Source organism: Syngnathoides biaculeatus, chromosome 17 (assembly GCF_019802595.1).
Source record: "Syngnathoides biaculeatus isolate LvHL_M chromosome 17, ASM1980259v1, whole genome shotgun sequence".
Classification (NCBI taxonomy): domain Eukaryota; kingdom Metazoa; phylum Chordata; class Actinopteri; order Syngnathiformes; family Syngnathidae; genus Syngnathoides; species Syngnathoides biaculeatus.
This window is the reverse complement of record NC_084656.1, coordinates 527,721-555,097: the sequence shown is the minus strand read 5'-3', so window position 1 is coordinate 555,097 and position 27,377 is coordinate 527,721. Positions and strand designations below refer to the sequence as shown.

Sequence of the window (27,377 nt, the reverse complement as noted above, 5' to 3'; positions counted from 1 at the left end):
TTGATGAGGCCGATGACCCTGGTGTCATCTGCAAACATCAGAGGTTTGACAGTCGGGTGCCTCGAGGAGCAGTGTAGAATAAAAACAGCAGAGGGGAGAGGACACAATCTTGGGACGCCCTGGTGCTGATAGTGCGTGTGGATGAGGTGGTGTCTCCTGCTGTGACCTGCCTGTCAGGAAGTTGTAGATCCACTGGGAGACGGGAAGTGAGATGCTAAGATGGAGATTAAACGCAGTGCACGAACATGATCCTCGCATATGTTCCCTCCCTCTCGAGATTTTCAAGGATGAAGTGCAGAACCATGTTAATGGCATTGTCCACAGACCTGTTAGCTTGATAGGCAAACTGCAGTGGGTCCAGCTGGGAACCTGTGATGCTTTTGAGGTGGTCTGCCACAAGGCGTTCAAAGGACTTCATGACCACAGTAAAGTAAGTAAGTAACTCTGCAGTAAAAGCAGTTTAGGTCATCGGCGAGCCCGCTCTTGTTTTCTTTGTCTCGGTCTGTTGTGGTCAATAAGGAGCTAAGTCCAAAGATGAAGGTCTCAATCAACCGGTTGATCTATGTTACTACCCTCAACTAGGGTCACGAGCTGTGGATCAAGCCGAATGAACTAGATACAAGTGGCTGAAATTAGTTTCCTCCGCAGGGTGCCCTGACTCTCCCTTTCACGATAAGATGAGAAGTTTGATCATCAGGGAAGGGCTCAGAGTTGAGCCGGTGCCCCTCTGCATTGAGAGGAGCCAGTTGAGGCATCTGATTCGGATGGCTCCCAGACACCTCCCTTGTGAGGTATTCCGGGCACGTCCCATCGGAAAGAAACCCCAAGGATGACCCAGGACATGTGGGGGAGGCTACGTCCCTTTGCTGCCCTGGAAACGACTTGGGACCCCGCCCCAAGTAAGATCTGATGAAATGGCTGTGGAAAGGGAAGTCTGCGCATCCCTGCAAAAGCAACTGCCCTCACAACCCGACCAAAATGGTAGAAAATGGATAGATGGAATGGATCGATGTAAAAACAGAGGCTTAGGATTTTGCAAAGCACATAAAAACACAGTAAATGATGTTCGACAACCGTATTTGTAGTAAAAATTTAAAAAAAACTTCACAGGAAAATAATGTAAGTTGAACTGTAGGTTTTATTGTTGTGTAAAAAAATCAATGTTGCAATGTTATGTTTGATCGTATTTCATGTTAAATGTAAATTTTAAATCAATTTGAGTGACATTTTGTTTTTCATCCACATACCACTAGCGAGAACCCACATACCACACTTAAAGAACCATTGTATCTTTAGCTTTCTTCTCAGTGTCGCCTTTCTTCTTCTTTTCCTTTCGGCTTGTCCCGTTAGGGGTCGCCACAGCGTGTCATCCTTTTCCATCTAAGCCTATCTTGTGCATCCTCCTTCTAACACCCGCTGTTCTCATGTCCTCTCACACAACATCCATCAACCTTTTCTTTGGTCTTTCTCTCGCTCTTTTGCCTGGCAGTTCCATCCTCAGCACCCTTCTGCCTCTCTCGCATCTGGACATGTCCAAACTATCTAAGTCGGCTCTCTCTAACCTTGTCTCCAAAACATCCAACTTTGGCTGTCCCTCTAATGAGCTCATTTCTAATCCCACCCCGCCTGTTCACACCAATCAGCATCTTCATTTCATTTTCATTTAATTTTTGACCTTTCTTCTCAATGTATAGGCGTGAATAGGGAATGACATGTGGGCAATGCTATGTTCTTGAAAAAGGCTCAAAGCTAACTCAAAGGTGCTTGAACAACCAAACCTTTCTTTATTAGTATGATTACAGTTTTCGTACTGAACACAGCGCCGCAGCACGGCTTCCTCCCAGTCCAACTTGGACATCTCTGAGCTCTGAAGCCTAATGAGCCCCACTACTGACCTTACCACACCCCCTGCAGAGACACCACCAGGACGGACTTGTTGTCCCCATGGGGACACCCCACTAGATTCAACGCTCTACTCATCTACGTGAATTGAGAAAGAAGAATGAGGCAACCATGAATTGTTTTTGATCCTTCTTCTCTTTCTGCAGTTGAAATTATAATGAGATGCATTTTAATTGGGATACATGAGTCAAGAGAACTACTATATCTCCCCAAATGGAAACTTACTAGTTTTACAACATTGGAGACAGGTTATTAGGCTGACTTCAAGTAAATTTAAACTTATCACAGGGTAGCCCATTTTTCAATATAGTAGTCTATATAGATACAGCGGTTGACTTTAAACATTACTTAACAATATGTTTTGTTGTTTGTGTATAGCAAATAACCACATCCACTGTGATGGACTTTAATTAAGTGTACTGTGATTTTGTTGTCTGCTGTGTGATTATTGATTTGGGCGTTTATGCCAATAAGGGGGGGAAACTGATGAGTTGGAGAAAAAGTTTTTACCTTTCATTAAAAAAAGCATGATTCAGTGATTTAACTTGAGTCTAACGTTTACAAGTTGTGGTAATTCATGTATTTTACTCTGTAGGTTTTCTTGTAATCATGCGTCATGTTTAACAATGAGTATAAGTGCTGTTACTGACAACTGAGACAAATTATGTATTGACCATGCCATTTGGAAAACTTTAAGCATCTGTTGTATTTATGTGCAATGAGGTTGGTAAGATTTTTCCTTACACAACCAAAAAACACCAGCAACAGTAGGCTTGCCATTATTTTAAAGCTGTTATGCTTGTCAATCAGTTCAACTTATCGAGTTTGGATTTCTGTTTATATTCACATTGTAAACAATTGACACATATTTTTTTGTATATATGTATTAGGTGTGAGACTTTATTTGTGATTAGTTGTTTACGCATTTCAGTTGAATTTTGTGTTCGAAACAATGCTAAACATTTGCCAGTGCACATTTTCTTGGAACACCAACAACACTGATGTCCACGTCAGAGCTCAGAGAACAAAATGGAGAAACACTGTTGCTCGGACTGATGAATAGCAATTTTTTTCCTTTAAAAAAAAACCCGATTTGAAGCCTTCAAGTTTCTTTTTCTTTACTTTTTTGCTGGATGTTATACATATATGACAACATACAAAAAGCATTCCTCGCAGACTATGGTGCTGTAATAACGCAATAACTCAATCCATCATTTCTGAGCTGCTTACCCTCACGAGGGTTGTGGGAGCATATCCCAGCTTTCATCGGGCACGAGGCGGAGTACACTGCTGTAATAACTCAATCCATCATTTCTGACCTGCTTATCCTCACGAGGGTTGTGGGTGCATATCCCAGCTTTCATCGGGTAGGACACTATGCACGGCACATGGAGACAGACAACAGTCATCCTCACATTCACACCTATGGGCAATTTCTAGTCTCCAATTAATGCATGGTTTTGGGATGTGGTAGGAAACTGGAGTGCCCGGACAAAACCCACACAGGCATGGGGAGGACATGCAATCTCCATGCAGGGAAGGCCATGGTTTGTAACCAGGCACCATAATTCCTGATGTTGAGAAGCGTAAAGAGTTCTTCTCCAAGTAGTAAATCTGGGGATCTTCTGTGCTGTCCAGATCCAGAAATCACAATATATGATTTTATAACAATTTATTTGTGTGATACAGCTGAAAATAAGTATTCGAACACCTGAGGAAACATGTTAATATTTGCTACAGTCGCCTTTGTTTGCAATTACAGAGGTCAAACATTTCCTGAAGTTGTTCACCAGGTTTGCACACACTGCAGGAGGGATTTTGGCCCACTCCTCCCCACAGATCTCTATATCAGACAGGTTTCTGGGCTGTCACTGAGAAACACAGAGTTTCAGCTACCTCCAAAGATTTTCTATTGGGTTTAGGCCTGGAGACTGGCGAGGCCACGCCAGAACATGCTCATTCATATGCTTCTTACGAAGCCACTCCTTGGTCTTCCTGGCTTGTGTGTTTCGGGCCATTGTCATGTTGAAAGACCCAGCCATGATCCATCTTCAATGCTGTGACTGAAGGAGAGGTTATTCCCCAAAATCTCACAATACATGGTCGCGGTCATCCTCACCTTAATACAGTGCAGTCGTCCTGTCTCATGTGCAGAAAAAAACAGCCAAAGCATGATACTCTCACCCCCATCTTGGGATGGGACTCATCATTCGTCTTCCTCCGAACATGGTTAGTGGAATTATGACTCTTGTCTTCCATGAATCCTCTGTGTCATCCAAATGGTCATTAGCAAACTTAAGATGGGCCTTGACATGTGCTGGTTTAAACTGGGGAACCTTCTGTGCCATGCATGGTTAGGGTTAACCCTAACCACCCTCACCTGGGAAACACTGGTCCCAGCTCTTTTCAGGTCATTGACCAAGTCCTGTTGTGTAGTCCGGGGCTGATTCCTCACCTTTCTAAGGATCATTGAGACCCCACGAGGTGATATCTTGCAAGGGGCTCCACTCCGAGATTGACCGTCATGTTTTTAGCTTCTTCCATTTTCTTATGATTGCTCCAACAGTGGACCTTTTTTCACCTAGCGACTTGGCAATTTCTCTGTAGCCCTTTCCAGCTGTGTGGAGTTGTACAATTTTGTCTCTGGTGTCTGTCATGAACAAGGCTTGAGGGCGGACCCAAATGCACGACTCCAGAGGCAAGAGCCCACCTGGCCTGGCGGGCGTTCAACCGCTTCGCGGTCCTCAGGTACTCTAGATTTTTGTGGTCGGTAAGGACCACGAACGGTACTTGTGAGCCTTCCAGCCAATGCCGCCACTCCTCCATTGCCATCTTGACCGCCAGCAGTTCGCGATCCCCCACGTCGTAGTTTCTCTCTGCCGGGGTTAGCCTCCTAGACAGGAACGCACACGGGTGGATCCTTCCGTCTTTGGGACTCCGCTGCGACAAGATGGCTCCAATTCCCGAGTCCGACCCGTCCACCTCCACCATGAACTGGCGATCCGGATCCGGGATAATGAGGATGGGTGTGGTGGTGAAACTTGCCTTAAGTTTATTGAAGGCCTCCTGGCAGGTCGGGGACCATTCGAAAACGTTGTGCGGAGAGGTGAGAGCGTGCAGAGGGGCGGCCACGGCGCTGAAGTTCCGAATGAACTTTCTGTAAAAATTTGCAAAGCCAATGAACCTCTGCACGTCCCTCCTGCTGGTGGGGGTGGGCCACCGAAGGACCGCGTCGATCTTCCCGGGATCCATCTGTATCTCCCCCTCTCCCAGGATGAAGCCCAGAAAGGCCACGGATGCTCGGTGGAACTCGCACTTTTCCCATTTCACGAACAGTTGGTGCTGCAAGAGACGCTGGAGCACCTCTCTGACCGGGATGTCATTCAAGCCTCGGTAGTCGATGCAGGGTCGTAAAGTGGAGTCCTTCTTCTTAACGAAAAAAAACCCTGCACCAGCTGGTGAGGAGGACGGGCAAATTAGTCCGGTTCCCAGAGACTCCTCGACGTAATCCCTCATTGCCTGGTGCTCCAGTCCTGACAAAGAGAACAGTCTCCCTCTGTGAGGTAAGGTGCCTGGGAGGAGTTCGATAGCACAGTCATAAGGCCGATGTGGCGGCAGAGATTTTGCCTTGGACTCAGAAAAAACCTTTAAATCATGGTAACAAGAGGGCACTGTGGCTAATTCGGAGGTGGTACTCAGTTCAGCAACTTCAATCCCTCCGTCCTCAGCAGCGAGACACTGCTTGTGACAGTCCTCACCCCATGCCATTATCCGACCCGTGACCCAGTCAATGTAGGGGTTGTGTCTCTTGAGCCACGGGCTCCCCAGGATTATATCACTGCTGCTAGAGTTAAAAACGTGGAAACTAATGCGCTCTGTGTGCGTGTCCGGAAAGTCCATACATTAGGTTTGTGTGCGGTGTGTAACCCGGCAGAGGAACTTGCTGTTGGCGGCGTAAGCAATACGAAGACGCTATGTGGGGAAGGTTGCCGCACGCAACGCTTCGACCACACGGGGATTAATAAGGTTAGCGTCAATGAACGCGATCACTAAGCACGTGTGAGAGTCCGTTCCTACGGTGAGGTGCAAAAGCGACCGCCCTGTCTCAGCGCCAGTATAACGCACACTCAATGGCGTAGAGATCTTAAGGTCGGAGCGCTTCAGTCGAACCGGGCAGCGGGAGATTAAGTGTCCAAGACGACCACAGTAGAAACAACGCCCTTCTTGTCGGCGGCGTAAGCGCTCCTCCGCTGAGCTGCCGAGCCCCTCCACTTGATGGGTTCCGACGGAGTAAACAGCGTGGGCGGCTGGGAAGCGACCGGGCTGAGCCTCTCCGTCTCCTCCTCAGTCATGCCGTCCATCTGCCCCTGCACGGCCAAGCGCTGATCCACCTTGAGGGCCAGTGCGATGAGAGCATCCAGCGAAGGCGGAAGATCCACTGCAATGAGGTGGCCATGGATCCGTGGGGAAAGTCCCTGGTAGAGGGCGTTATGGAGAGCTTCCTCGTTCCACTGGCTCTCGGCGGCCCAGATCCGAAAATCGATAGCAAAGTCTGACACACGGGGACGGCCTTGGCGAATTGCCATGAGTGAGACCGCCGCCTTGCGTTCCGGAGCCGCGTACTGGAATACTTGGCTGAGCACGCAGACGAACGTCGTCCATGAACGGCAGATCTCCGAGTCGCGACTCCACTCTGCAGCGGCCCACGCCTCCGCCCTCCCCATAATGTGGGAAATGACGAAGGCGATCCGGGAGTGGTCCGTGGGGAAAGCGGACGCCTGCAGTTCGAAATGGAGGTCGCACTGCGCAAGGAAAGGCTTGACGTTGCCTGAGAAACGTTCCGGTCGGGAGAGCGGAGTTATGCTGGCATGGGGGAACTCCGTAACAGGCGGAACGGGTGGACTCGCAGCGACAGGCGGAGTGACCATCGTCGGCGTAGCAGCCACGCTAGCCTGGGATGCTAGCCGCTCCAGCCAGGCACAGAGCTCATGGAGACGTTGATTCGTTACCTGGAGAGCAGCCTCCTACTCAGCCAGGCGTCTGCTCTGGAACTGTAACGATCGGCGGATAACTTCGGAGTCGGCTGGGTCCATGTTGTGGTCAGATCGTTCTGTCACGAACGAGGCTCGAGGGGGGACCCAAATGCATGACTCCAGAGGCAAGCAGGTCGTGTACAGAAAGCCTTTATTTGGTCCGTGGTCAATGATCAGCGAGTCAGTCAGGAAAAGCAGCAGTATCAGAAGAGGCATGCTTACTAGGATGGTCAGGGAACAGGCAAGAGTCGGTACACGGTAGGTCAGGTATACAGGATTGCGGGAATGAGGCATGGGAATCAATGATCTGGCGGAGGACTAGTTGTCCCTCGTGTCCTATAAGTACTGGGTGTAATCAGCCGAAACAGGGTGCAGGTGTGTGTCGACTAATTGGCTGACCACACCCAGCCTGGGGAGGATGCCAGGAGCATGACAGTGTCTTTGGACAGCTCTTTGGTATTGGCCATGTTACAAGTTTGAGTCTCACTGATTGTATGGGGTGGACACGTGTCTTTATGCAGCTAACGAACTCACACAGGTCAGGTTTGAGGGTCAAAATTCTAGCTGATAGACAGGTGTTCAAATACCTATTTGCAGCTGTATCACACAAATAAATTGTAAAAAAAAAAAAAAAAAAATCATACGTTGTGATTTCTGGATTTTTCTTTTTAGATTCTCTCACAGTGGACATGCATCTACAATGAAAATTTCAAACCCCTCCATGATTTCTAAGTGGGAGAACTTGCAATATAGCAGGGTGTTCAAATACTTTTCTTCACTGTATATTTACTGTCGATACAGTGCTGTGAAAAAGTATTGACCACCTTCCTGATTTTTTTTTTTATCTCTATCACACACAAAGGTTTCAAATCATCAAACCATTTTTAATATCACTCAGAAAAAGCCCATGGCAATACAAAATGCTGTTTTCAGATGACAATTCAATATATTCAGGCACAATATTTTGTTCAACCCTTTCTGACACTCTGAGAAAAAGTAAGACTAACCACAAATTTATGAAAGGTTAGTTAAATTTCACAAGCCAAACCCAAACCTGATGATCACCGCATATGAATAATAATAAAAAAATCTCTGAAATATAATGTCAGAGAACATGAAATACGCTACAAGATTTCAAGAACCAATGTATAATGCCAAGAGCCAAAGAAATTCAAGAAGAAATTGGAACAAAAAAGTGACTGAAATCCAAAAAGGTTCCAAAATCATTTCCAAGACCAGCGAACCACTGTCAGAGCCATCCACAAATGGAGAAAACGAGAACAGTGGAAAACCTTCCCAGGAGTGGACGACCAACTAAAATTACTCCAAGAGTTCGACGACGACTCATCCTGGAGGTCATATGAGAACTCCGAACAAAATCTAAATACCTGCAGCCCTCGCTGGTCTCAGTGCAAGGTAGTGTTCATGACTCTACCATAAGAAAGACACTGGCCAAGAATTGCATCCGTGGGAGAGTTCCTAAGTGAACACGCCTGCTGTTACCAAAGGATACAAAGGCTCGTCTCATATTTGGCAAAAAAAAAAATACATTGATGATCCTCAAGACTTTTGCCGAAACATTCTGTGGACTGATGAGTCAAAAACTGAACATTTTGGAAGGTGTGCGGTCCGTTACATCTGTCGTAAAAATGGCACAGCATTTGATGAAAAGAACATCATGGCAACAACGATGCACAGTGGTGGGAGAGTGATGGTCTGGGGCTGCTTTGCTTCCTCAGGATCAGGGCAACTTGCTGTGATTGGAACAATAAATTCTGCTGTGTCCCAGAGAATCCTGAAGGAGAATGTCTGGCCATCAGTTTGTGCTCTTAAACTCAACCACTCTTGGATCATACAGTAGGACATCCATCCATCCATTCATTTTCTCTAATCCAATCGGAAGCAGAGCCAGAGGTAGCAGAAATGAAGATGTTGGGGTTCTCTCTAGGAGTGAGCAGGTTGGATAGGATAGAAATGAACTCATTAGAGGGACAGCCAAAGTTGGATGTTTTGGAGACAAAGTTCGAGAGACTAGACTTTGATAGTCTGGACATGTCAAGAGGCGAGAGAGTGAGTATATTGGGAGAAGGGTGCTGAGGATGGAGCTGGCAGGCAAAAGAGTGAGAGGAAGACCAAAGAGAAGGCTGATGAATGTTGTGAGGGAAGACATGAGGGCAGTTGGTGCTAGAGAGGAAGAAGCAGGAGATAGGCTAAGATGGAAAAAGATGATATGCTGTGGCGAACCCTAATGGGACAAGCCAAAAGGAAAAGAAGATCCGAGCTGCTCATCCCCACAACCATTGTAGGAGTGCTGAAGCCTATCCCAGCTCCAGTGAACAAAATAAGTATTTGAACACCCTGTTATTTTGCACGTTCTCCCACTTAGAAATCATGGAGGGGTCTGAAATGTTCATTGTAGGTGCATGTCCATTGTGAGAGAGATAATCTAAAAAGAAAAATCTAGAAATCACAATGTATGATTTTTTTAAAACGATTTATTTGTGTGATACAGCTGCAAATAAGTATTTGAACACCTGGGAAAGCCAATGTTAATATCTGGAACAGTAGCCTTTGTTTGCAATTACAGAGGTCAAACGTTTCCTGTAGTTGTTCACCAGGTTTGCACACACTGCAGGAGGGATTTGGGCCCACTCCTCACCACAGATCTCTGGATTAGTCAGGTTTCTGGGCTGTTGCTCAGAAACACAGTTTCCGCTCTCTCCAAAGATTTTCTGTTGGGTTTAGGTCTGGAGACTGGCTTGGCCACGGCAGAACCCTGATATGCTTCTTACGGAGCCACTCCTTGTTTTTCCATTTTCATGTTAAAAGACCTAGCCACGACCCATCTTTAATGCTGTGACTGAGTGAAAGAGGTTGTTCCCCAAATTCTCACAATACTTGGCCGCGGTCATCCGCTTCTTCATACAGTGCAGTCATCCTGTCCCATGTGCAGAAAAACACCCCCAAAGCATGATGCCATGCTTCACAGAAGGGATGGTGTTCTTGGGATGGAACTCATCATTCGTCTTCCACCAAACACGGTTAGTGGAATTATGACTAAAAAGTTCAATTTTGGTGACATCTGACCGCAAAACCTTCTCCCATGACTCCTCTGTATCATCCAAATGGTCATTGGGAAACTTAAGACGGGCCTTGACATGTGGTTGTTTAAGCAGGGGAACCTTCCGTGCCATGCTTGATTTCAAACCATGACATCTTAGTGTATTACCATCAGTCACCTTGGGAACGCTGGTCCCAGCTCTTTTCAGGTCATTGACCAAGTCCTGTCGTGTAGACCTCGACTGATTCTAATGATCATTGAGAGGATCATTGAGATCCCACATCATGCATGGGGCTCCACTCTGATTGAGATTGACCATCATGTTTAGCTTCTTCCATTTTCTAATGATTGCTCCAACAGTGGACCTTTTTTCACCAAGATGCTTGGCAATTTCTCTCTAGCCCTTTCCAGCCGTGTGGAGTTGTACAATTTTGTCTCTGGTGTTCTTTGGACAGCTCACACAGGTGCATCTGATTCAGGATAATACATGGAGTGGAGGTGGACTTTTAAAGGCAGACTAACAGGTCTTTGAGGGTCAGAATTCTAGCTGATAGACAGGTCTTCAAATACTTATTTGCAGCTGTATCACACAAATAAATAAAAAAAAAATCATACATTGTGATTTCTGGATTTTTCTTTTTAGATTATCTCTCTCACAGTGGACATGCATCTACGCTGAAAATATCAGACCATTCCATGATTTCTAACTGTGAGAACTTGCAATATAGCAGGGTGTTTAAATACTCATTTTCTTCACCGTATTTTGTCATAACAGACTTTAACATTCATGTTCTTCAAGAACATGGAAAAAAAATTGTTAATTCCCTGCTGTACGAGACACCTTTTACCTCTCTCAACATATTAAGAGCCCAACTCACATTCAAGGTCATGTTCTCCCCGTGCCTGCGTGGGTTTCCTCCAACATCCCAAAAACATCCATTCAATGGGGACTCTGAATTGCCACTAGGTGTGATTGTCAGTGGAACTGTTGTCCGCGAATGCCTGGCAACCAGTCCTCCCGTGACCCTTTGAAGGATAAGCAGCTCAGAAAACACAGTGTTATTTTGTTTAACATGAGGGAAATTCCTGCGTTAAGTGAAGTCCGTGTACTATGAGTTGATTTTTGTTGATTTTTTTTTTGTTCATTATTTTATACAGGATGTTTTTTTTTATTTACAGTGCATGTTATTTTTTGTTTTTAAGGTTGTTTTAATTTTCATTTCCAGTTTTTTGTTTACAGTTTTTTTCATTGACCGTACAGTATATGTATTTTCATTTACACTATGTTTTTTTTCCATTTCTTATTAATGTTTTACGGATGTTCAACTCCTAGCCACACACTTTATTAACTTTTCTTAGACAGGCATTAACATTTTCTCACATTTCTCTCATATCAATAACGATAATAATAAAAATAATAATAAGATCAGAGCATGAGATCAAAGCACTGAGAACGATGGTCTCAGATTTTGAGGTTCTGAGGGTTCCTAGCCCATTCACACAAGTAAATCTACTTTTCTACTTAATACTTTTCAAAAGTCTGCCGGCTTGTTTAGTGGCTACCTCTATTACACTAGTAAGTTACCTATTACCTTATGTAATGTGATGACCCACTTGCGTCATATACTGTACGCTGTCACATTTGTATTTCCATTGTTGGGATGATGTGAAACAGGAAATGTTCCACTGTGTTTTTTGTCCCCAACTTGAGAAATTGTATCGGTTGATTGTGTTTAGAATCGATTTGTCACGTTGAGGTTTTAAGTTATGTTCTTTTTGTTGCAACGTCCTACAAATTTGACCTAGATCTTTTTGGTGTGAGTACGACGGCTGCGTTAATCAAGGTTCAATGCCAAATGTTCCTACATTCTTCAAATTGACTATGACCTCTACAGACAAGGCCTTTGTAATTTTAACCAAGAGTAAATTCAGGGCTAGACCACAACACTTTTCTGAAATCATCAGGAAGAACTTCAACAATACTCGCAGTCTGTTTGCTGTGGTTGACAAGCTCATAACACCCTGAATCAGATAGCTTCAGAATTCCTAACAGCTGATAAATGCAATGAGTTTGCCTGTTATTTGAGTGATAAAAATATATTCCATGAGGTTAAATATCAGCAAAATGATAAAATGATACTGCATCTGAAGCAACCCAGGGAAAACTCTGTTACCATGGCTTAGAATTTGTATTCCACTGTACCCACCAAAGAAACTGGAGGTAATCTCTCTCCTCTCTGCTCCTATGGAATATGAAGCATTTTCTTCACATCATATATAACTGCAACTGGATGTTTGCGAAATCTGGAAGTGACCAGGCTTTGTAAGGCTCCCCAGGAGGAGAGCTCCTCACGGGACACCACGAGAAGGTACCTGGTCTTTGACCCCTGGTTGTTCTTGGAATGCTATCTTTTAATAAGTCTCAGAGCAGCAAGAGTTGGGTGTTTTGTTGATGGATTATAAAAGATGGCTATCCTAGCTCTAGTTAGTTAGCCTGGTTCGGCTCGACAGTTGCAAGGGCATCCTGAGTCTACATCTAGGGTTCACCAGTCAAACTGTCCTCGTCGTTTTGGGATATGGTCCGGTGAGTTCTCTGGGTCATCCCGTGTCCGGTTACCGGAGAGCAATAGCGTTGCGCGAAGGTAATTGAGCAATGAAGCCCGCTCTCGCCGCAGCCTGTCCCACGATCCAAAAAAAGCGTTGTGAAGTTGAATACACGAGAAATGGTCCAAAAATGTTCAAGTATTGGTAAGATTACATAATACGAGAGGAAGTAACATCAGACGCCCCTCCAGGCATGTTACACTATGTTAGTCCTTACCTTTTTACTCTCTTAGACTATTTAGATTTTTTAAGAGTGGAGTAACTTTGTTTTCAAGGCCTTGAGGGTCTTTGAGTCCACCTCACGTTTTCGTGCAACTGCGACGTGACTGGCTGCGATAAATTGTTCAGCAAATATAGTGTTTATCCACTGATGTGAATATTCGCGTTTCCCTGTGACTTTGCTTCAGTCACCTGTACCACCTGCCAACGGGGGTTCCACAGGACCTGCTTCAGCCAGACCCGACATTCAAAGGGACTTAAGGCTTCATTTGCAGTTTCTGCTCAGACAAAGCCTTTGGAATTTGAACTTCGAGTTAGTCAGGACTAGACAGCAACACCTGACTGAAATCATCAGTAAGAACTTCAAGAATACGCAAACTGTTTGCTGTGGTTGACAAGCTCCGAGCTCCCCTGAATCAGATGGCTCCGGAAGTCAAAATAGCAGTTAAATGCAATGATTTTGCCCATTATTTTAGTTAAGAAAAAAAATGCATTCCATCAAGTTAAATATTGTGCGATTGTCTTCATGATATACCCCACCTCCTACCCAATGACAACTGGGATAGGCTGCAGCCCTCCCCTACGACCCTTGTGAGGATAAGTGGGTCCGAAAATGGATGGATGAAGGTTAAATATCAGCACAAATCAACAAAATCATAAAATGATGCATCTGAGAGCACATGGAAAACAGAATTTGAAACAGTTGACCAAAAAACTGGAGAGAAAATGTTTCAGCAGCTGAAATCAATGAGCTGTCTCGACTCAATAACATCTGACTTTTTTAGAACTATTGTGAAGTCAGTGCTAGCTGATTTGCAGTGAATAATCAATTGTTCACTTCAGTCTGGTGAGTTTCCTAAAGCTCTTAAAATAGCTGCTGTTTAAGCTTCTAAAAAGCAGAGTGCTGGACGCTTCCATGTTAACAAGCTACAGACCCATTTCGAATTTCCCTTTCACAGACAAGATTGTTGAGAAAGTTATTTTTAATCAACTCAGCAATTTATTGAATTGAAATTGACTTTTTGAGTAATTTCAATCAGATTTCAGAACTCAGCACAGTATAGAATCTGCTCTTGTCAATGTGCTAAATGACATAACGTTGATTACTGACTTTGGAAATCTTGGTCTTGTTGGAGCTCAGTGCGGCTTTTGATACTGTAGATCATAATATAATGCTGTAAAGGTTCGAAACATGGGTAGGACTAAATGGAATTGTCCTTAAATGGTTCAGATCCTACTTGGAAGAAATGAGCTTCTTTGTAACCAATTGGAAGTGCTCAATCTCAACAAATGGCAATGATCTATGGTGTCCCTCAAGTGTGAATTCTTGGACCCCTCCTGTTCAGCCTATATACAGAGTGGCCCCAAAAATATATACACACTAAATAACAATATATGTAAATTCTTTTTCATGTTAAAAATTAGGGTGGTATGGTGGCGCAGCTGGAAAGCGTTGGTTCTGTCTGCATGTTCTCCCCATGCCTGCATGGGTTTCCTCCAGTTACTCCAGTTTCCTCCCACATCACAAAAACATGCAACATTAATTGGACATTCTAAATTGCCCCCTGGTGTGATTGTGAGTGTGGCTCTTTGTCTGTATGTGCCCTGCGATTGGCTGGCAACCAGTTCAGGTTGTACCCTGCCTCCTGCCCGTTGACAGCTTGGATAGGCTCCAGCACTCCCGCGACCCTTGTGGGGATAAATTGATAAGAAGATGGATGGATGTTAAAAATAATTTAAATTATAATAAACATCGTTTACAATTACCAAAGTTACCCTTTGGTCAAATTTTCCAAAACTTTAATTTTGACTATCATATATATTTAGCAGTGTCTTCAGATGACTCCAATTTAATAGAGGTGCTGTGTCACTCTCTAAAGCAGATCAATAACCAGATGAGCTAAAATGTACAACTAAACCAGAACAAAATGGAGATAATTATGGCAAAAAAAAAAAAAAAAAAGAGGATTGATGTGCGTAACTACCTAGACTCAGTATCTTAAAAAAAACAAAGACCAAGTCTGAAATCTTGGTGTTCTTATTGATTACAACTTGAGTCATATCAAATCAATGACTAAAACTGCCTTTTACCATCTGAAGAACATATCAAGACTGTGTAATGTTTTGGCTGTGGTTATCGTTTGATCTTTTATCTCGAAGGTCCTTTGATAAACAAACACTGTAACCAGATTGATGCGATGGTAGGGTAGGACTCACGGAGAAAAAGAAAAAACAAAGGAAGACGACGTGAAATTGTCCACGATGGAGGCGTTCAGTGTTTCAACTCCAAGGATGGACTCGGACCCATCCAACTTAGCAGTTGAGGCAGAGATTCAAGCAACACGCTAAACTCATGTTCAAGGGACCGCTTAAAAACAGAGCTGAAGAAGAAAAGTGTAGTTTCCTCCTGCTGTGGATCGGCGATAAAGGACGGGATGTCAGCAATGCGTGGACATTGACCGGAGATGAAGCTAAGTTGCTAAAAACCTATTATGAAAAATTCTCTGATTACCTCACTCCGAAAGCAAACCCCATTTTTGTTCGAAATAAATTTCACAAGAAGGCCCAAAGTAATCGTGAGTCATTGGAGCATTTTGTGACAGAACTCAAGTTGTTGGTTAAAGATTGTAACAACACAAACACCAATGAGATGGTCAGAGACCGCATAGATTTCGCTACCAACTCATGGTGTGCGCGCGAAAAGATACTCAGCCAGTGCCCGTAGCTCATGCTTGAAAAAGCGATCGGCATAGCCTGCTCCCACGAGTTATCAAAAGTCCAGCTAAAGGCTCTGGCTAGCGACAGCCATGAGGTTCACGTTATCAACCGCAAACCTGGAAAGCAAAATTTCACTGCGGGTGTTAGTAGGCACATTGAGCCCACAGACCTTTGTAAAGATATGGAACAAGTGTGGAGAATGCTACAGAATATCAGCAGAATGCCCAGTAATAGGTAAACAATGCCTGAAGTTTTGAAAAATTCAACCACTATGCAAAAGTATGCAAAACCAAGTCGCACCCCCCAGGTAAAGTACTGCACAAAGAAATCCACAAAGTTCAAAAACATGATGGGGAAGATGACCCGAAGCTGTTTATGGACAGTGACTACAGTGAGGGATGATGAGGAAAGTGCATATGGAACCATTGGTTTGGGGTCACAGAAGAGAAAATTAACTTTTAAGTAAGATACCGTCGCACAAGTAAGCATTATACCAGTAAAAGACTTTAATGTGTTGATGCCTAACACACAACTGATGACTGCTGACTGCAAGTTAAAGGAGAAGTCCGGTCGTTTGCATTAACAGTGTATCCGATAGGTATATGCCATCTGTACTGTACCTTGAAAATTTGAGGTTAATCCTCTATCATTTAATGGTGTTTGAGAAGATTTTTATCGGCAATTACGAGTTTTCATGGCTGCCGCCATTTTGGCGAGTCACATGACCTACGTGTGCGGATGTGACGTATTATGTGCCCCAACAAGGCTTCGCTTATGTTGGAACATAATTATGACCAGTGCTGATTTCTCGGATTTATCCTGAACTGATGAAGAAATAGCAGTATCGGTTAATCGGGAAGACGGAGGAATATGTCCATATAGATTTGAACCTGTGGCTGTAAATAATGTTGAATATTTGGATGGTTCTTCGGACGGGAATTACGCGGAGTCCGATTACTCGGGGGCTGACGCGCGAAACATTATGTGCAATAAACAAAGGCTCTGTTTACATTTCTACACAATCGTGGACAGTGCTGATTTCTCAGATTTATCCTCATCTGATCAAGAAATAGCAGTATTGGTTGCTCGGGAAGATGGAGGAATACATCCATACAGATTTGAACCTGTGGCTGTAAATAATGTTGAATATTCGGATGGTTCTTTGGATGGGAATGATGTCAGTCTGATTACGCGGAGGCTGACGCACAACATTCATCCATCCTATTGATTTTGGCTAGCCAGCGGAGGACACCACTCGTGGCCATGAAGGATGGTAGAACCTATCAGTAAAGGGTAGACCTTATGTTGTAGGAAAGGTTGTTTTAACAAACAGGGTGGCTGGGGTTCAAGTGATAATGAAATGATCTTTGGCTTGGTGGAAGTTAATACTGCCCTCCCAAACAGCGCCTCAGCTGGTAAAGTGTTGGTCTTACAGTTCTGAGCATCTGGGTTCGATTTTCGTGGAGTTTTGTGTGTGTGTGTGTGTGTGTGTGTGTGTGTAGAATTATGGAGTTTGCATGTTCTCTCCATGCCTACGTAGATCTAATCCGGGCACTCTGGTTTCCGGTCCTTAAATGATTCTTTTTTTAATGGATAGAACATGCCACCGAATATTCCATGGATTATTTCTATCCGAATTATAGCAAAATTTCGAGATACAGTAAGGTATTTAACGATGTTTGATTGTGGTGGTACCACACTACAAACTAGTGATGATTTCTTTGCGCAGGTAATACGTCACATCCACGCACGTAGGTCATGTGACTCGCCAAAATGGCGGCGCCCAAGAAAATTCGTAATTGCCGCTAAAAATCTTCTCAAAACACCATTGAATGACAGAGGATTAACCTCAAATTTTAAAAGTACATTACATATGACATGACCTATCGGATACATTGTTCATCCAAATGACCGGACTTCCCCTTTGACAGGTTATGGAGGCTATCCGCTGGAAGTGAATGGCTACTGTGAAGTAACAAGCACATGCAAAGCAAAGTTAACAACAGAGAGGTTCGATATAATGACCTGCAAAAGTCTGCCAATCCGGTTAAAAATTGCTATAGTTAAAAGTTAAAATAGAGTAGTAATTAGGTTACAGGTTTTATTTATACAAGGTGGTGGAATATTTGTTAAGATGTGTGTGCTGATTTAATTTCCTTTTAGAAGCATTTGTATTTAAATGTTTTATTAATTTGTGAAAAGGAAGTCCTTTTTTTCGATTTATTGTTGTAACGTGTGTTTGAGAAGGACAGGAAGTGATGTGGGGGAAGATTCGAGAGTGGAATGAGGGGAGAAAAAGGGAGAGAGGTGCCTAGACCCAAGACCATTAAACAAAGCTATAATGAGGCCACACTATCCCCTACCCACATTGGAGGATGTGACATCCAAGTAAGCAGGGGCAAAGTATTTCAGCACCTTGGGTGCAAGATCGGGTATTGGGCCATCAAGTTAAGCAAGGAGTCCTCAATACTCACAACGTTTAACACATTATATGGAAGGTACCGGTTCCTCAGGCTCTCCCTTTGGCATCTTGTCTGCCCAAGACGAATTCCAGAGGAGGGTGGATGAGATGTATGAAGGCCTGAGAGGAGTCATGTGCATTGTGGATGATATCGTTGTGTTTGGAAAAACAAAGTAGGAGCAGGACACCAACCTCCGAGCCGTGCTTAACCGCACCAGAGTGAGAGGCATACGACTGAACCCTAACAAATGCGACATCTGTGTTTCTGAGGTCACTTACTTTGACCACAAGCTCAGAGCTGACGGTCCGAAAGCAGACCCACTCAAGGTGAAAGCCATCAGAGACATGCCACCACCAAATAGTGAGGCAGAGCTCAAAACTATGCTTGGCATTCTTACCTTACTTACTTACCTTGCAAGATTTGCACCCAATCTAGCTGACGTGTGCAGATCACTCAGACAACTGCTTCGACATAAAACTGAGTTCAAGTGGAACGTGACACATGAAAATCGATTCCAGAAGATGAATGAGATCATCACAGCAGAGCCAGGGCCAGTGTTGGCCTACTTCGATCCTGGAAAAGAGGTAACACTACAAGTGGATGCATCAAAACATGGCTTAGGTGCAACCATCATGCAGGACAGGAGGCCAGCAGCATCCAAGACGCTCAACAGCACTGAACAAAATTACGCACAGATTGAAGGAAATACATGCAGTCCTGTATGGGTGTAAGAGGTTCCACGAATATCTCTACAGGTGAAACATCAATGTGGAATCCGATCACAAACCACTAGAGCCCATACTCCGAAAATCCCTAGCTCTTTCTCCACCGCGCTTACGGTGCATGATGCTTGCATTGCAAAAGTACAGCATAACTCTCATCCACAGATCAAGCAAAGAGATCTCGGTGGCTGACACAATGTCGAGAAATTCCCGGGATGAAGAGGACATCCTAACGAGGCTATGGAGACACAAGTCCATACTGTCATCAGTACAGCCCCAGTAAGTGCTGATAGGCAAGATGACATATGGACACAGACAGCTCAGCATGAGCAGCTCTCCACTCTGAAGCAAGTCATTTAGTCAGGCTGGCCAGAGACCCGAAGACATTGTCACCCACTCGTCAGTGAGTACTGGAACCCTCCCTGATGAGATCACAGAAGCTGATGGGATCCTGTGAAAGGGTGAGAAAATAATCATTCCACACAAGCTAAGACCACATACACTAAAATGCATTCACACAGGACATCTTGGTGTCACGAAAAGCAAACACAGGGCAAGAGACGTGATGTTTTGGCCAGGCATGGGACGACAGATTGAAGAAACAGTGAAAAAGTGTGACATATGTCAGTCACACCACAGTTCCAGTATAAGGGAAGCTATGCTCCCACATGCCATCCCAGAGACCCCATGGGATACTGTAACAAATGATCTATTCACATGGAACTCTGAAAACTACATAATCATCTGTGATTACCTCAGTAGCTACTTTGAAATAGAGCGTATGCACAACATCACCACTCTTGCCGTTATCCAGATGATGAAAGCAGTGTTTGCGAGGCATGGAATCGCCCGATAGGTTGTCAGCGACAATGGACGATGTCACAACTCCAGATAATTCAAGCAGTTTGCAGAGTTGTGGGGCTTCCACCACGTCACCTCGAGCCCAGATTACCCGCAGAGCAACGGGTTGGCAGAAAAAACTGTCCAAACTGCTAAGCAAATCCTCACCAAGGCCAAAGAGGATAAGAAAGACCCAAATCTGTTTTCTGGAGTATAGAAACAGACCCGTCGACGGCTTCAAATCACCAGCCCAGATCTTGATGAGCCACAGATTGTTTTATCCTGCCTGCGGCAACACAACAACTCCGACCTCAGGTGGCAGCTGAATCAAATTTCCGTGCAAGGAGGGAGAACTGTCAGCAGCGCCAGAAGCGACACTATGACAGATCCACTAAGCAGATGTCAACACTACCTGTTGGTGCACGCATCCTTTTCCAACAGGAAATTGGCACCTGGAAACTAGCGAACAGCTGAGACACCACGAAGCTACCACATCCAGACCAGTGATTGTCAGTCCAGTTAGATGCAATCAGCGACATCTGCTGCACAACAGTTAGACTACTACTGAGCAACCAGAAACCAATGAGGGAATCTCCAGTTCTATGCAAGAGGACCCAGATGCACAACGTCATCACACAGATCTCTTGATGCAAGCAGCTAAAGACATGATTGAACAACCACAAAATGAAATGGGAAGTGACTCATTGTCAGTGACAGATGCAGAGCTACTACAAAATTTGCTCATAACAGTTCAATTACCAAAGGAAATAGCCATCTGTAAATGTGCAGCACACATCAAATACAGACAAAGTATCATTAGGAAAGGCATTTGCAGATAAAACAGCAAAAGAAGTAGCAGCCAAAACCTTTATGGGATTAGCTGACCATGTAACAAATGAAGACATACTTTGAGATGATGTGTTAAACAAAATGCAACAACAAAGCTTACCAGTAGAACTAAAAATGCAGAAGAATGACAAAAAATACATTACAAAATGGGATTTATGTCAGCACAGATACAAAACCGATTCTACCAAAAAATCTTTTAAAGTGGGCAGCAATATTGAGCTATGGGAAGTCTCAGGTCTCAACAGGGGGAATGGTCACCCTGGTACTAAGGCATTACATGAGCCATGGATTTAACTTGGATGCATTTTTTTGTAGGGTTTGTTTGACCTGTGCTTGACATAATCCACAAGGGAATGTGCATCCGAAACGTGGTCAGTTTCCTCAGGCTACACCTCTATTTCAGAAAAAACAAAGTTGTCAACAAAATAGGATTCATGTTCCACATTAACTTGAAACACCACTGTTCTTACCATCCACAAAGTGAGAGAATGAATAGAACAATTAAGAACAGACTGAAGAAATGCATGGAAAAAACACAGACCATGGACACAATGGATAGATTTAGTCAGATCTCATTCCATTCAAAACACTGTTGCACACAAAACACTGAGATCATACAAATTCTGATATTTTCCACACAATGAAAGATAGATGAAAAAAAACTCACAAGTAGGAACTTCCCTAAAAATAGCAAAAAGGAATACTTGCGTTCATTAGTCGATTGTAAAAAGGTTATTGTTTTTTAAACCATTGTCAATACTAAAAACTAAATAGTTTTTATTGGCCACTTGGAAGATAGCTGTTCTCATTCCCACTGCCAAGGCTGCAGTAGTCCAGTTACAAAGGCGGTAGTGGTATTTAGAACCCTTCCATCTCAACCTGGTGAAGAAAGCAACCCGACTGAGGTATTTGAGTGAAACTACTGTCATACTGGCGACTGAACAGTTAAATTTTGCTGTTGGGTGTCGGATGAAAACGCTATCCATTCTTTAAATTTTTATGGTCGAGTGGTACCTATGGTAACCACTAAAGTTCCCAGAAAAACAACTTGGATATCTACATACAAAAAAACTGAATTCGAGTTCATTAAAATGACAGTACATCCGTAAATGTAAAACCATATTGCTGTGACAATAATCAAGCCATGAGAATTGCAAGTGTTACAATATGTGAACCTGCGAATGGAATTAGGGTTTATGTGTCTTCCAAAAATCCAAAATTTCTTGTGTAGATTTGTGCAGGTCACAAACTACAATAACTTTCCTTTGAAATAGTTTGGAGGTTAAAGGGAGTGACTGCTTATTTAAACACTAAATTCTTCGTGTCCATTAACTTCTTTTGAAAAACAAAAAACATTGTTCTCTAATGAGGTGTCACCAGGAAATTTTACATGCATAAAATTGATAACAACTGGAAACAAATTAGGAAATTCATCAGCATTGATGTGTAAAACCATTTTTGTGCCATTGTCATGGCGGTGTGGCGGTAACAGTCTTTTAGATTTTTTACACTGGATGCCCTCCCTGATGCAACCCCTCAGCATTTATTTGGAGAGAGAGCTGGAGCCTATCCCAGCTAACTTTGGGCACAGGCTGACTTACACCCCGAACTGGTCGCCAGCCAGTTGCAGGGCAGATATCGACACCATCACTGAGCGGAAATTAATCCCACACTGCCTGCACTCAAAACAGCCCTCTGAGGGAAACCCGATCTACAACATGGCCCACTAGAGAAGGAGTTTGACACCCCTGCACTCACCCTTAAGATTGAAAAAAATTAACAAGTTACAGTGCTTTAATAACTTTATTATTGCCATTTGTCTATTCATCCTATGTCTGTTTACGAATTAACATCTTAACTGTATATGCAGTTTTACCTGAACACTGGCATAGACTGAGGAGGAGCTGAATGACATGGAGAAAATAGCTTACACACTGTACAAAAGTCATCTCAGCTGAGTCACCCAAAGGTAAAGGTGAGCAAAGTCCAGTATAAGGTGGGTGCAGATTTATATTATCTGAGAATACCCGAAGGCTGGTGAAGATTTAAAAGACACTTTTAGACGTGACTTGGTCGACATGACTTCAAAATGGCTAAATAATATGATAGCATGCTGGGCTGCAACATTGACAGCTGTAATGATATTTTTGTTCATATGGTACCTTTGGGCACCCGTAAAGCTGACAAAAACACATAACAACAGAAACGATAATTATACTCAGTCAACTATGTCTACCACACATAAGATAAAGAGGCGCAACCTCATTTCAAATAACACTGATAAACAACTATGTGGCAGTCACCAAAGCATGAGGGGAGGAGTCCATGTGTGCCTCCCAATGAATCAGTTAAGCACTATTTTAATTCCTTGGCCGAGTAAAATTGACCGCCTCCAGGCCAGAGATCTGCATAAACCACGCACCTTTTTTGACCTGCAGTTTTCTCAGACAACGTTGTATGGTCCAGTATAGCTTTTGGTAGCGTTTTATCGCGTATTTGGGTTCTTTAACAATAGATATGGTTAAGAGGTGTAGTCACAGACTTTATAATAGTGACGACAGGTATCCTGAAAGCCTAGTTGGTGGAGTTCAATTCGTTCCCTTTCCTAAACCGAAGACCCAGTACAAAAAATGTTTTGATGGATCAAACTTTGTGGAAGACTCATCATCAAGTGAGTCCATCTAAAATACACCGGAACAGAAGACTGAGTACGAAAAATGTCTTTGATGGATAAAACTTTTTGGAAGACCGCATGATCAACTGAATCCATCAACCGGAACAGATATGTTTGCACAAAGGTAAGCCCTATATTTGATTTTCAATACATGTCTCATATAAATGAATTAGCAGTTCTTCGCTTGCATAACATAGCTACGTGTGAATGATTGTCACACTTCATCTGTGTTGAGCGATATTTTGCGATGATCTGACTGCACAAACGTGTCCCTTTGTTCGCGGCTAATAAGCTAAGCTAAACCGGACTAGCAGTCCTAAAAGCCTTCGACGTCCACTGAGACACCAAGACTGAAGGAAGGATGTTTGAGGACACTAAAGACTAGTGATTGTCGTACTCGGTCGGGACTTACGTAGGTTCGGCACTAATTCAAAAATAATTATTGAGGGGAGCGCGTGACGTTACACAAAGAAAACGAGAGAAACAACTCATACATCAAGCCTCGCCTTCTTTTCCTTCATACGGCAGTTCACAAATGGCTACACAGATACATATACAGATTCTGCACACAAGTGTGATATGTAACACGAAAAAAGGAAACTGTCAATGACGAATTCGTCTTTGGGTTATAATATATTATATTATGTGGCTTCTCAGTCTTCCTCTGACTTTGGAAAGATCTCACGCTAATATCAATGGTTTCTCCGTCGATATGCATGTAAATACCATTGAAATACCCCTCGCTGAAATACTTGAAGCCCTGCTGTCTGCTTTTCAACGATAATTCACTGTTAGCTAAGAATGCGAGTGAGAAATCAGCCGGTAAATCGGACAGTTTCGCTCTATTCTTTTCTTGCTGCGCCGCCCTTTTTGCTATTTGTTTGTCTGACGTAGGCGCACGTGTCGTGACATCACTTAAGTGCCCTGTACGGAGGGGTCAATTGCTGGGGATTCCATCTATAGGCTTATGCTAAAGGAAACCCCCATTTTCTTCTCACCATTTGCCAATTTAATGCTACCCTAAACCCGAATGCCCTACAAAAAGGGTCCGTATACAGTGAAGAAAATTAGTATTTGAACACCGTGCTATCTTCCAAGTTCTCCCACTTAGAAATCATGGAGGGGTCTTAAATTTTCATTGTAGGTGCATGTTCACTGTGAGAGAGATAATCTAAAAAGAAAAATTCAGAAATCACAAAATATGATTTTTTTTAAATTATTGGTGTGGTACAGCTGCAAAAAAGCATTTGAACACCTGAGAAAACCAATTATTAATATTTGGTACAGCAGCCTTTGTTTGCAATTACAGAGGTCAAACGTTTCCTGTAGTTGTTCACCGGGTTTGCACACACTGCAGGAGGGATTTTGGCCCAATCCTCCACAGGGATCTTCTCTAGATCAGACAGGTTTCTGGGCTATCACTGAGAAACACGGAGTTTCAGCTCCCTCCAAAGATTTTCTATTGGGTTTAGGTCTGAAGACTGGCTAAGCCATGCCAGAACCATGACGTCTCAGTCTATTACCAAAAGTCACCTTGGAAACGGTGCTCCGAGCTCTTTTCAGGTCATTGACCAAGTCCTGCCGTGTAGTCCTGGGCTGATTCCTCACCTTTCTAAGGATAATTGAGAACCCACAAGGCGATATCCTGCATGGGGCTGCACTCCGATTAAGATTGATCATCATGTTTAGCTTCATCCATTTTCTAATGATTGCTCTAACAGTGGACCTTTTTTCATCAAGCTGCTTGGCAATTTCTCCGAAGGCGTTTCCAGTCATGTGGAGTTGTACAATTTTGTCTCTGGTGTCTTTGGACAGCTCTTTGGTCTGGGCCATGTTACAAGTTTACTGATTGTATGGGGGCGGACAGGTGTCTTAATGCAGCTAACCACCTCACACAGGTGCATCTGATTCAGGATAATACATGGAGTGGAGGTGGACTTGTAGAGCGGACTAACAGTTCTTAGAGGATCAGAAATTTGGCTGACAGACAGGTGTTCAAATACTAATTTGCGGCTGTATCACACAAATCGTTGAAAAATCATACATTGTGATTTTTTGATTTTTCTTTTAAGATGACCCCTCTTACAGTGGACATGCACCTATGATGAAAATTTCAGACCCCTCCATGATTTCTCAGGGAGTTTAAATACTTATTTTCTAACGACCTCACACAGGTGCATCTGATTAAGGATAAAACATGGAGTGGAGGTGGACTAACAGGTCTTTGAGGGTCAGAATTCTAGCTGATAGATAGGTATTCAAATACTTATTTGCAGCTGTATCATACAAATAAATCGTTGGAAAAATCACATTTTGTGATTTCTGGACTTTTCTTTTGAGATTATCGCTCTCACAGTGGACATGCATCTATGATGAAAATTTCACACCCCTCCATGATTTCTCAGGGAGTTTAAATACTTATTTTCTAACGACCTCACACAGGTGCATCTGATTAAGGATAAAACATGGAGTGGAGGTGGACTAACAGGTCTTTGAGGGTCAGAATTCTAGCTGATAGATAGGTATTCAAATACTTATTTGCAGCTGTATCATACAAATAAATCGTTTGAAAAATCACATTTTGTGATTTCTGGACTTTTCTTTTGAGATTATCGCTCTCACAGTGGACATGCATCTATGATGAAAATTTCACACCCCTCCATGATTTCTAAGTGGGAGAACTTGTAATATACCATGGTGTTCAAATACTTGTTTTCTTCACTGTACTATGGAGAGAGTAGAAGTATTTCAACCGGAAAAGTGTGAGTAACATTTTTTTGCAGTGACAGGTATTTCACAAATAAGAAACAACTGGTTGTTATTAATGTAGAATGCAGCTAACTTGGTAACTATAGTTGCATCACCTTCATGGGCCGTAGGCCACTACTACATGTCATTCCAGCAGAAATCGCAACACAGTGTACCCTGGAGGAAATGACTAAAAACTTGTCACACCACTTGTCAGAAATGGAATAGTTTTTATCCAACAACTAAGGCAGTGATAAATAATAAACTTCTGCTAATGTCGCCTTGGCTAACTTCTCCTATGATAGCTTTACAAGTATTAAGATGAGAAGTCTCAACAAAATAGGTCATGTTATCTATCGGCAAACTGCCACCCTGTTCCCACACAGCGATGTGTGGTGGTGGTGTGTTGGTCAAAAGTTGTATGACAAACTGATAAATGCATCAGGTACGTGTGCACTGGTATCACTGTTCTTACGTGTGACTGTGTTTCCATCCACAGCAGAGGATATACAATTGCCTGCATCTATCCTTGGATCTCCCCTCGGTTTCTCCTGAAGGCGAAAGTCCTCTTAGAAAGATGGAGATCCGACCTACATTGATGCAATTGGTATCCCACGAGGCATACCAGATGAGTATAAGTTGCCCAACTAGATTGCTGGAGGATGGGAATATATCTTGTTATGGATAACCCCGAATAAAAATGTTGACAGATTCAACTACATACATGAGAAATGTACAGAAACTAGGTCACTATATGGAAGCAGGCTTTATTGCTATAAGAGAACAACTAGCTGCAACCTCACTCATGGCGTTCGGCATGCTCCTGGCAGAGAAGGGTGCCGTCTGCTCAATGTTCGGTGACCAGTGTTGTACATTTATTCCAAACAATACAGCACCTTATGGGTCACTTGCAAGGGCCATTCATGGCCTCCACTCCCTGAACCACAAGATGAAGGAGCACTCTGGTGTGAACACATCAGCCTGGTCTGAGTGGTGGGATAAAAACGTTTGGGAAATCTAAAAATTTGGTGTTCTCTGTCCTAGTTTCTATAGCTGTGTTTGCAGCTATTTTTGCATTGTGTGGACGTTATTTCCCTGCATATAGGCATCACATAACCAACTTATAACCACTGCTATTGCCCCGACAAATTCAAAATTGTCAGAAATATATCCACTATTGGCACAACAAGGTAATGACAGGGTCATTGTTCCTGCTACAATGAAGAATGCTTTGCTCTACTTTAGATAACATGGTAGCAAATGTAGGATAAACAGGGGGGAAATGTAGGAATAATTGTTAAAGTAGTTATCATGCATCTGCTTCCAATAAAGAAATGATTTGCTCCACTCTAGATAACATGGCAGCCACTTAGCAGGAGATAGCACAAGAACAAAACCATCTAATCATCAGAACTGTTAGAACCAGGAGCACCTGTTGTCTGAAAGGAATGGAAAGGAAAGAAATGATGACCACACGTACTCAGCAATCTTCCACACACATGCACACCCACGCACACACACGCACACACACACGCACACGCACAC

General features: G+C 43.3%; 1 protein-coding gene across 6 annotated transcripts in view; it reads left to right on the top strand.

The window, feature by feature from the left end:
* Positions 1-2,621, top strand: part of mvb12ba (multivesicular body subunit 12Ba) — an 81,246-nt gene extending 78,625 nt beyond the window's left edge. For 4 of the 6 annotated variants that reach the window (XM_061847722.1, XM_061847725.1, XM_061847724.1 and 1 more), the window contains one exon: positions 1,792-2,621. In XM_061847722.1, coding sequence (XP_061703706.1) covers positions 1,792-1,878 — 87 coding nt within the window. In that variant the 3' untranslated portion in view covers positions 1,879-2,621. Of the gene's footprint in view, positions 1-648; positions 982-1,791 lie in introns of all 6 variants that reach the window. The other 2 variants (XR_009799003.1, XR_009799004.1) reach the window with 1 other exon arrangement.
* Positions 2,622-27,377: the final 24,756 nt, after the last annotated feature.